Here is a 12,221-nt window from a genome sequence, read left to right on the forward strand (position 1 = left end):
TAATCTAATGATTAGAAAAAAAAATGAAAAAAGAAAGGAGGGATCACAAATCTAATGATTAGAAAAGAAAGGAGGGATGACAAGTATAAATCTCATAACTCATTTTTAATAAAAATTAATAAATTTTTAAATTTTTATTTACTGATAAAAAATAATACGAGACTATTTAATATATTTTTCCTCTATTCTAAAATAGGGTGTACTGGTGATCGCTAATGATAACTCATCAGATACACGGTATATTTATTTATAATTGAAGAGTATGATACACAACACCAACACCAAATTAACACATCAGAATCGTTGGAACGACAAAACAGAACTGACTACTCCGCAAAAAAACTTCCCCACCTTCTCACTCCAATACGTATGGACTAGATTCTCTCTTTCCCGTAGTGAAACCAAATCCACAAGCTTGTTTCCCCTCATTTCTCTGATATTAGAAGGGGGGTCACACACACCAAACAACCAAATCACGTCGTTTCATTTAACAACAATCAATCTTTTCCCTCTTTCTCTTAATTCCCAATATTCTTCACATTCACTTCTCTTCTGCCATGTGAACAAACATCAAACATAGCAAGCACAAAACAAAATCGCAGTTCCATCCATAGCACTGCCTCAATTCTTCCCCCAAAAAAATGAGCCAGTGTGTTCCCAGTTGGGATGTCGAAGACAACCCACCACCCTCAAGAGTCTCACTTCGCTCCAACTCTAATTCAACTGCCCCTGATGTTCCCATGTTAGCTCTCTTTTCTTCTTCTTTTGTCTCTGTATCATACGAGAAATTATTTTATAATTCGAGACTATAGCTAGTGTGATCAATTTTTATGTAATTAATTTTTGTACGACAATAAAAAAAGTCTAACTCAACTGATGAGAAATGTTATAAATTACGTAGTACCATTCTTTCATTGTTCCTACCAATAAAAAAAATTATACACACAATCATATTTTTTTAATTAAAACAAGTTAATAGAAGAAATTAGTGACGACCATGTAATAATTTCTCCTACTACTACATCATGGGTGTTAATGACTGGTTTGTGTGACTTGATGAGTTCAGGTTGGACTACGAGGTTGCTGAGCTGACATGGGAAAATGGGCAACTTTCTATGCATGGCTTAGGGCTACCGCGTGTGCCGGTAAAACCCCCAACAGCCGTCACGAATAAGTACACATGGGAGAAGCCTCGCGCAAGTGGCACCTTGGAGTCCATAGTGAACCAAGTCACGAGCTTTCCTCACCGAGGAAAGCCGACACCATTAAACGGCGGTGGGGGCGGCGGCGTTTACGGGAACTTCAGGGTGCCGTGGTTCGACCCTCATGCCACTGCCACCACCACGAACACCGTGACGATGGACGCATTGGTGCCCTGCTCGAACCGGGAGCAGAGCAAGCAGGGCATGGAGTCGGTCCCCGGCGGCACGTGCATGGTGGGGTGCTCCACGCGTGTGGGGTCATGCTGCGGGGGGAAGGGGGCGAAGGGGCATGAGGCGACTGGGAGGGATCAGAGCGTGAGTGGGAGTGCCACGTTTGGGAGGGATAGCAAGCACGTGACCCTAGACACGTGCGACAGGGAGTTTGGCGTGGGTTTCACTTCCACCTCCATCAACTCGCTCGAAAACACCAGCTCCGCTAAGCACTGCACCAAGACCACCACCGTAGACGACCACGATTCTGTTTCCCACAGTAAACCAGTGGTGATAATTAATTACCGTTTTTATTATTTTTTTTGTGAACCTAAAATACTATGCTTATTATTAATAATATGCTATTTTTCTCTTTCATTTCATCTTAATATCTTATATCTCTTTTCATTTTCTTATACATTTTTTATTTATCACTTTCTATCTCTCTCTCTCTCTTCCATATATCCTATCCACCCCCAAATGTGCATTGGTCATTTACTAATGATTTCTCTAATACCATCTCTTGATATTATTCATATAAGCAACTATCTCAATAGTGCAAATTTTTTTCATTGATGTCTATCTTATTTATTTATCTATTTTGTATGTCATATTATCAATTATATGTATATTTTTTCTATATTGATGTATACTAACATGAGGGTGTTCATGCTTTATTTTTTTTATTTATATATGACTTTATAAAACTTTTTATAACACCCTTACGACCTTGTATCATTATTTTATTTCACACTTCCTTTTCCTCTACAATATTTTTCTTTGTTTTATAAGAAGAATTATATAAATACAAATTTTCTTTGAATTTATTTTTATCGGAACATTTTCTCTTTGGCAATATTTTGTACTCTGGTTCCTTTGTCGCAATTTTCATAATTGCAAACTGATTGTAAAACTATACATTTTCTACAATATTTTTTTATAATTTATTCTCTTAATAAATTTTTATCATGTTGTTTATTTTAACATTGACCTCACTTAGCTTATTACAAAAGTATTGTACAAATAAAATTCCTTTAGTTTATAACACTAACTGATGTGTGTGTGTCTATATATATATATATATATATATATATATATATATATATATATATATGTTTCAGTAAATATTTAAGTTAATCTTTTATTTTTTTTACGGAATTGATTGTCCCGCAATAGTTTTTTTTTAAAAAATATTTAAAACATAATAATCCTCTATAAAATTAAATATTATAAAATTTTTAATTTTTAATTGATTAATTTAAGGAAAAATTCAGAAAATTAATATAAGTCTATCTTAATTAACTAAATTTTATTTTTTTATATGTTACATTAATTTTATGATGTGTTTTGTCGTATAGGGAGAAGACCAGGATGAAGGGAAGAAAAAGAGAGCAAACGGAAAATCATCGGTGTCCACTAAAAGGAGCAGAGCTGCGGCTATACACAACCAATCTGAAAGGGTGAGCGTTGAATAAACTTTGCAAATTAGTTGCAAGTTGCTATGATGATATTCTAACAACATGTACAAAATCAAGATTTTATTGTTCATTGGTTCATTTTTTTATGCATTGACTTTTCAGAAAAGGAGGGATAAGATAAACCAAAGAATGAAGACATTGCAAAAGTTGGTCCCAAATTCCAGCAAGGTAAGTATATAGCATATAGTTGCAACTAGTAGGGTGGGGTTTTGCTGAGGTAATCATGATATTGCTTTCTTTTTTTATTATTATTGAAATCATCATGATATTGTATATGTGGTATCAGAGCCAATTATTTAGTATCTATTGGTCCCAAATCCTTGAGAGAAACAGTTGCTATATACTGACGTAACATCTTTCTTTGCTATATTCACTTTCGTAGACTTTAGCGGTCCCCTGAGGATTCGATAGCCACTATAGTTATAAATACCGTTTCAGACTGATTTCCCTCCTCATGTTTTTTCTTTTTATGTTATTCGCTAGTTCTTCCCAGAAGTAAAATAAATTATTTTCTTAAAAAAGAAACAGAATTTCACGTAAATTACATTTTAATTTGAATGTGACTTCTTTAAACTTGTATCCAAGGCCTAAATGATTGGCAGCTGTGGACAAATAAAGGGGGTGAATATGGACCCTCTCCCCTCTCAAGATATTTTTCTGAGGATTATATACATTCGTTGAACTAATACTATTCATAATAATAATTAATGATAAAAATATTATTCATAACTGTTGTTATTGATATTAATTTATTTTTTTTAGGTTGATATTAATTTTATTATTATTTTAACTTGATTTTCAACTTTAAGATCTATTTGTTTGACTTTTATGCATGTACTTACATTTTAATATATATGATATGTTATTGTTTGTTCATTTTGGCTTTTCTTATTTATGGAACCGTCCTTGTAGATAAGGTATCTACTTTCATACCATTTATTATACACTTCATGTAAAATTTTGATATGCAAATTCTTTACATGATATCCTACTACCTTAATTTGTCCCTTCACATATGGTCCCAACATTATTGGAAAAATACTAATGTTAAATAAACATCTAAAAATGTCTTACACATTTTGTGTCATCAATTTAGTTTTAATTTTTTATAATTACTATTAGAACATCTAAAAGTATAATTAATTTAATAGTATTACATGATTACTATTCTTTTAGATAATTAATCCATGTGATATTATAGTTGTAAAGGCATAAAGATTCTAATTAGTTAGATATACTGGCCGGTGGGGATAATTGTGCTCTTGAACCTTTTCCAATCATATCATATATATGGCTATGGAAGTGAGAATTTTAGGGTAGTATGTGCAGTTATAGAGTCCACATAAAGTCCAATTACTTATTGTCATACTCTGACAGGAGGCTGTTTGGTGAAGAGGCACCCAACTGCTCCCACAGGAAATCGTTTCCAGTGGTACATGTCCATTATGCCATAAACACTAAAACAACTAACGTTTTCGCCAAAAACACAAAAGTACAAATCAGAGAGGGAAAAGAAGGAGAAAGGCGAAAGAAAAAGAACCCACACTTAACCATAGTAGACAAGGGGAAAAAAACAAGAAAGAAACATTTCAACAGCAACATGCAATGTTTAGTATATATTTTATAGTTTATTTATGAATTCAATTAGCTACCTAATTAAATTAAACCAATTTCTAGTAGAAAAATATATTTAACAATAGAATTAATTGCTTTTATATATGTGACATTGCTATATGGAATTTCATATATATGGGACATTAATTTACGATTCATTATATATTTATGGTTTTCATATATATGAATTTTCTTTAAATTTTTTTGTTACAGAGTGATAAAGCTTCAATGTTGGATGAGGTGATAGAATATTTGAAGCAGTTGCAAGCACAGTTGCAGATGATAAATAGAATCAACATGTCATCGATGATGCTGCCATTGACCATGCAGCAACAGCTTCAAATGTCGATGATGTCTCCAATGGGCATGGGATTAGGGATGGGTATGGGGATGGGTATGGGAATGGGGATGGATATGAACTCCATGAACCGTGCTCACATCCCTGGCATCCCTCCAGTCCTCCACCCTTCTGCCTTCATGCCCATGGCAGCCTCGTGGGATGCCGCGGCCGCAGCTGGTGGCGGCGACCGACTTCAAGGGACTCCGGCCAACGTGATGCCTGACCCCTTGTCGACATTTTTTGGATGCCAATCACAGGTAAGCAAATATTTAGCTAAATGCTAACGAGTGTTTAATTACATTTATTAAGAATTCTCAAATGAAAGATATTAAATAAAAAATATATAGTTTTAAAATATCATATACTTTCATTACCAAAAAAAAATCATATTTTATTTTTCACTAAACAATCGTCTTTGGTCTTCTTGTTTTATACAATGACGACACTCTAATGTTTGAACCTATATTTATCCAAACCCTGGGTTGATCCTATTGTATATTTGTTTGACTCATATTTATTGCGGATAAGGTAAGAAGTTCAATTTTCTTATAATTATCGAAAGCAACAGGATTTTGCTGAATTGGCTGGGTACTGAATTTGTGAGGCACAAGTGATAAGGTTGTAGAAATCAGTCAAATCGAATTCATTGCAGCATTAATATTGCGTACTGGTTTTTAGCACTGCACAAAATTAATTATTAATTAATAAATTTAAATAGCTTATACCTCATCACTCTCCTGGGTTTTAATAGAATAAAGAGCATCGTCATCGTGAGCTTCCAAAGAAATTCCTCAAAATAGCATTTCAATTATAAATTTAAAATTATCTTCACCCCTTGATTATTAAACAAGATACATCATTATCATTGATGGCTTTGTATTGATCGAAGACTCTAAGCTATTTAGAATACACCTTTATTTGGCATTTTGAAATTTTTGTTCCTCTCTCCACTTAGATACATGGTCATAAATTCTTTGTTTAGTTCAGAGGTAATTCCTCTTTAGTTATGTTATTTTTTTAATTATTATGTACAGAGAAAACAATGATGATTTCTTAAATCTATAAAATTATATAATTAATAACTAATAAAATGTAATAATTATTTGCAGCCCATGACCATCGATGCCTACAGTAGACTTGCTGCCATGTATCAACAACTGCACCAACCTCCTCCTGCTTCTGGTTCCAAGAACTGAGATAGCTAGATGCTGGGCAGTATTCTTATGTTGTGATAGTGTTGAGCTACAAACAAGAATGTCCATACTTACTCTTTGTGAGAAATGCGTATATTATTAGCTCCAAAGCAAGTGATGAGAAACAATACCAGAATATATATACTCATTTGTTATTGGAGTTAGTAACTTCTTAAGATTAGGTGGCTTTCTTGGTTACTTTACCTTCATATCTATGTTCATTGAATTTGCAACTTGCATAACGTGTTTTGCTATTCTATTGAATGACGACGGGTTTGGCCTCATTCAAATCTTATTGTTTTTCTTTTCCCTACATCTCACTTTTTTTCACTTGAGTTTTTTCCCCTACTAAAACTTTGTGTTGATAATTAAAATTAACATTACCAATCAATCAAAATATATATATATATATATACCCGAAGAACAGAGATTAAATTATACTGGTATAACTTTGACAATTATTACATCATTTTATAACTTTCAACTAAATAATATTTTTCACATATGTAAAATTTTATATTAATAAAAAAATTTACACTTGCATAACATGCTTTGCTATTTTATTGAATAATGAGTTTGGCCTCATTCAAATCTTATTGTTTTTCTTTTCCTAACATCTCACTTTTTTCACTTGTTTTTTTTTCCTACTAAAACATTTCGTTGATAATTAAAATTAACATTACCAATCAATTTAGATATATACACACACATGGAGATGAGAGATTAAATGATATTGGTAAAACTTTAACAACTATTACATCATTCTATAACTATAAACTAAATAATATTTTCTTAAAACTCACTGTTGGATTGAAAGTTTTTTCCACATAAATTACATATGTAAAATTTCATATTAATCCAAAATCATCTGCTACCTCGTTCATATAGATTAAAATCGACGTAATATAAACATTTCAAAATATACTATAATATGAATTATATGATTAGCTTCGTTGAAACTAATTAGAAATTTGTTCTACTAAACTAATATGTGTGGGTTGTCGCAACGTATTACCGATCACGTCGTGCCTTTGTTGAAACCAAGAATGCCTCCACGACAGAGCAAGTTATTATTGATGGTTCAACATTGTCAATGTGCCAATGCTAGAGTGGGAACCGAGTATCGTTGAAGTCTATCAAAAAAGTGGAAGGCAGAGGCTGAGAAGGTGTTGTGTCGGAGACAATTTCGGTGGTTGAAAACAAAAAGTCAACATGTTAATGGGCCACAACTATTGGACGAAGCAAGACCCAAGAGAAACACTCCAAAATTTGTTTGGTTGAATAATTTTATTCAATATGGGCCATAACTATCTCTACGTGGGCCTTTGTTATTGCTCTTTGGTAACTGCTTGGGGCACCCAGTAGTTTTTGGAAATGCCAAAAATACCTAGGTTACAAATAGAAGGTTTGATTTTTCATTTCTGCAGCGCCTTTTTTTCCGTAAAATCTCACACCCTTAATTAGTATAAGTTGTTTTCGTTAGCTTTTGTTAGTCTTCTTTTCTGAGCGTTGTTTTTTGTCTCCGGTAGTATACGTGCGTTGATCAAGAGGATAAATTGAAGTTGGGTGGTTATTTGTCGCAGGAGAAGAAGAGGTATGTAAAAAATTTTAGAAACATAAGGATTGTCAATTCGTATGACTCATACGGACGTATGGTTCATACGGATCAGCAATCCATATGACCCATACGGATCGTTGAGTCATACGGATTGACAATCTGTATGTTTCTTAAAAAAATTTAAATTTTTATACAATGATTAATAATTAAATTTTAAATTTTGGTTTCAATATTTTTTATAACTATCAAATTTAATATATTATTAAATTTGATTTCAATCATTATCTTAAACTAACATTCTTATCATATTTTAAATTTTAAATTTTGATTTCAATATTTTTTATAATTGCCAAATTAATTTATATTTTTAAATTTGATTTGAATCATTATCTTAAACTAACAATCTTATCATATTTTAAATTTTAGTTTCAATATTTTTTATAACTATCAAATTTAATATATTTTTAAATTTGATTTCAATGATTATCTTAAACTAACAATCTTATCATATCTTAAATTTTAAATTTTAGTTTCAATATTTTTTATAACTACCAAATTTAATATATTTTTAAATTTGATTTCAGTCATTATCTTAAACTAAAAATCTTATCATACTTTAAATTTTAAATTTTGGTTTCAATATTTTATATGACTACCAAATTTAATATATTTTTAAATTTGATTTCAATCATTATCGTAAACTAACAATCTTATCATATTTTAAATTTTAAATTTTGGTTTTATAATTTTGTAACTAACAGATTTATTGGACAATTAAAAATTATGTTTTAATATTTTTATAAAAAAAATTTAATTATTTAAAATTTTCGTTTAAATATTTTTTGTAACTAAAAAATTTAAAATATTTTTAATTATGATTTCAATATTATTCATAAGTAACAAATTTAATATCTTTTAAATATTTGTTTCGATATTTTTAAAAGTTAAACAAATATAATATAACAATATTGAAAATTAATTGTTTCACCAATATAATCTTAATTTTAGCAATATAATCTAATCTTAGTTTTATCAATCTAATCTTAGTAATAACTAATATATTTTTTTTTATAAATAAAATCAATACTTAACATATAAATAAGAAAACATTATAAAATTTCACCAACATTACAAAACAACATTACACCACGAAACAATTTAAATAATAATTGACAAATATATATTTACAATGTAAACAAAAATTTCAAAAAAGAAAATTTAGAAAAAAAGAATTGAAAAAAAAAATATTTAACAAAAAAAACCCATACGGATTAGCGGTCATATGGATTGATGATTTGTATGTGATTTTTTCAGAAAAATGTCATTTTTGTCTTTGACATTGCTTCAAACAACAACATGAAAGGAACAACAACAACAACGAAGGAGTAGCAACACAATGCATAAAAAATAAGTATAATAAGGCCAACAACAAAGGATCAGGAGCCACCAATAAGAAAAACCACAAACAGAGGACCAACACCCACGAAGGAAGAAGAAGAAGTACCAACAGAGTGAAATGACACAGGGAAGAGGAAGAAGAAGAACCACAGTGGTGCAGGAAGTGGAGGAAGAAGAAGGAAAGAAGAAGAACAAAAACCGTGCATGATCAACGACTCTTACAGATGAGTCACTCTTGTTTTTTATAGGCAAAAGGTGAAGGGCATTTTAGCCCTTTCACCTTTGTTGTTGGGTGTCCTAGCAAAAACACTGGGTGCCCAAAGCAACGACCTTGTTCTTTTCTTTTTGGTGTAGCCTTTAGGGGCCTTTTAAGTTCACACTCTTATGTTATTGTTTTCTAGTTGTAACCTCTGTTGGGCCTTATTGATTCGGTCTTTTTTATCTCACTATATATAGTTATGTTGAAGATTAGGGTTATTGAAAATAAGCACAACAATCTTTCTTTTATCTATTTAAGTTTCCCTTGCATTTATTGTTCTTAGTTTTAGTAGTAGTAGCTTAAGATCCTAACAAATTGGAGCTTTCGTCCATTGTTCCCATGCATCCCACTTGTCAAAAGGATGAGGGTGACCCTTTCAAGGCCATCCATGAGCTCCTCACCACCATGCAGTCTAAAATGGTTTCTCAAGACATTTGTTAGCAACTGTTGGAGTAAAACATGGGGCACTCGTCATGAGAACCTCACCATAGTCATGTCCAACATCTAGGACCAAGTTTTGCCCCTTACCTCACCTCCACTAGGTTCACTCCCCATTTCTACATTTGCTACTCAACCATTAATTGTTCCTTTAACTCTAACTAGTACCCAAATCCTTGGTTCCTCCCCACTAGCTATAACACCTCAAACCCTTGTCACTTCATACCCATATGGCAGCCCCCCTAGCATTAACCCTTCTCTCACCCTATCTTTTCCCAATGTTCCTTCTATGTTTCCTACTGAAGCAATTTCCTTTTCAACATCCCAACCCCACTTTCCTCACAATTCATCTTCCCTTCCTCACACTCGTCCTCTTTTCCCACACCCTATCTTTACCACAATCACAACACCTACCACAACCCCATCTACTCCCCATTTCTCCTTTCCCTTTTCATCACCCAACCCTAAACGCCCACCCAAATTGCAGCTAGCCATTTTTTGCGGATCTTACCCTCTTGATTGGTTATTTCAAGTTGAACAACGACTCTACTTGGCTTCTTTTAATATGAAAATTGATGCTCTTAGTTGGTTTAAGTGGATGCATCAAAATGCTCAGTTTACAAATTGGGGTTCTTTTAAAAGGGTTTTGGAATTGTGTTTTGGTCCTTCTTCATATAAAAATTATCAGGAAGAATTATTTAAACTAAGACAATATGGTTTTGTTATTAACTATCAGAACAATTGTGAGAGAATCTACAATCAGATTCTGAGGTTACCTCAAGATGTGATCCTTAGCTTTTTTTTAATACCACGAAATGGCTATTCAACAACCCTCTTCCATTTCCCAAGCCATTGGTTTAGCTAAGCTTGTTGAATCTAAAATCAAAGATTCTAAACCAAAACCCAACCGTCCATTTTGCATCATACTTCTACTACTCAACTTTCATCCCCACCCCTTCCCAAGTTACAATCCCTAAACCAGCCACCCCCTAACTTCCCATACCTACAATGAAATCAACCTAAATGCAAGACCATAAAACACTAAGTTTATTCTACAACTGCGATGAAAAGTATGTGCTTGGCCATAGGTGTAGTGCGAAGCATTTTCTCCTGTTGTTGGTCGAGGATGATGCTGATTCTAAAACCATTGACCCAGCAACTCCTAACCCACCCCCCTTGATGACCAGTCAGAACCTATACATTTCCATTTTTCCCCATAAGCCTTTACTGGATCCCCTTCCCCTCAAACACTCAAATTCCAAGGATTTATTGGAAATTTACCTCTCACTGTGCTAGTTGATTCGGGTAGCTCACATAACATACTGCAACTTAGAATTACCCACCATCTTCACTTATCCATCACTCCCACCACTCCTCTCTTTGTCATGGTTGGCAATGATGATCACAACCAATGCCAGGGATTCTGTCCAAATATTAAACTGAGATTGCAAGACATTACCTTCGCCATCCCACTTTATCTCTTACCTATTGAATTGGATGACATCGTTTTGGCTATTGAATGGTTGCATACCATAAGACCCATTACAACTGATTTTGCTATTCCTTGCATTTTATTTACCTGTCAGAATGCCCCATTTACCTTGCTTGGCAACCCACACTCTAACCCCACCCCATCTACTTATCCTCTAATTTTCCAATTGGTACAAACTAACTCCATTGCTTCCTTCCATCTACTCACCTTCTAACCTACACCCTCTCTCACAACATAAACTTCCCAACCCTTACTTGAGCTAGATTCACCTATACACACTCTACCCTTAGAAATTCAAAATATCATTCACAACTACTCTTCTATATTCCAACCCCCACATGGACTACCACCACCTAGATCCCATGATCACCACATACCCTTAATTCCAAACACCCCACCTATCAATGTTAAAGCTTATTGTTACCCTTACTCTAAAAAAGAAGCAACAAAAAAAATTATCAATGAGATGCTAGAAGAGGGTATCATCAAACCCAACAATAGCAATTTTCTCCTCCCTATTTCTATTGATAAAAAAAAGATTGGTCATGGCGATTCTGTGTGGATTATTGCTTTCTTAATGTTGTTACAATTATAGACCGTTTCTCCATTCCCACAATTGATGAGTTAGGTGTTGCTACTAATTTTACTAAGATTGATTTGCGCTCGGGTTACCACTAGATTCAGGTAGTTCCTAAAGACACCCACAAGATTGCTTTTCTGACTTTTGATTGCCATTATGAGTTTCTAGTATTTCCATTTGGCTTGACTAATGCCCCATCTACATTTCAGTCAGCCATGAATGACTTACACTAGCTGTACCTACGTCGGTTTGTGTTAGTTATTTTTATGATATTCTGATTTTTAGCCCTACAATTTCTATCCACTTAGATTACTTACTTACTACTCATCATTTTGTTGCTAAGTTATCTAAGTGTATATTTGTTGTTCCTATTGTTAATTATTTAGGACACGCAATCTCTGCTCAAGGGGTTGCCCCTGATTCCGACAAAGTGCAGGCTATTCTAGATTGTCTGGAGCC

The 12,221-nt window shown here is 33.1% G+C and overlaps 1 protein-coding gene across 1 annotated transcript; it reads left to right on the plus strand.

Moving 5' to 3' along the window:
* Positions 1-273: 273 nt before the first annotated feature.
* Positions 274-6,321, plus strand: LOC100798775 (transcription factor UNE10). Its single transcript, XM_003516760.5, has 6 exons — positions 274-742; positions 1,067-1,703; positions 2,771-2,872; positions 2,993-3,058; positions 4,718-5,101; positions 5,954-6,321. Exons 1-6 carry the CDS (start codon positions 642-644, stop codon positions 6,038-6,040), a joined length of 1,377 nt encoding a protein of 458 aa, XP_003516808.1. The 5' UTR covers positions 274-641; the 3' UTR covers positions 6,041-6,321.
* The last annotated feature ends 5,900 nt before the right edge of the window (positions 6,322-12,221 follow it).

This window comes from Glycine max, chromosome 1 (genome assembly GCF_000004515.6).
Source record: "Glycine max cultivar Williams 82 chromosome 1, Glycine_max_v4.0, whole genome shotgun sequence".
Classification (NCBI taxonomy): Eukaryota; Viridiplantae; Streptophyta; class Magnoliopsida; order Fabales; family Fabaceae; genus Glycine; species Glycine max.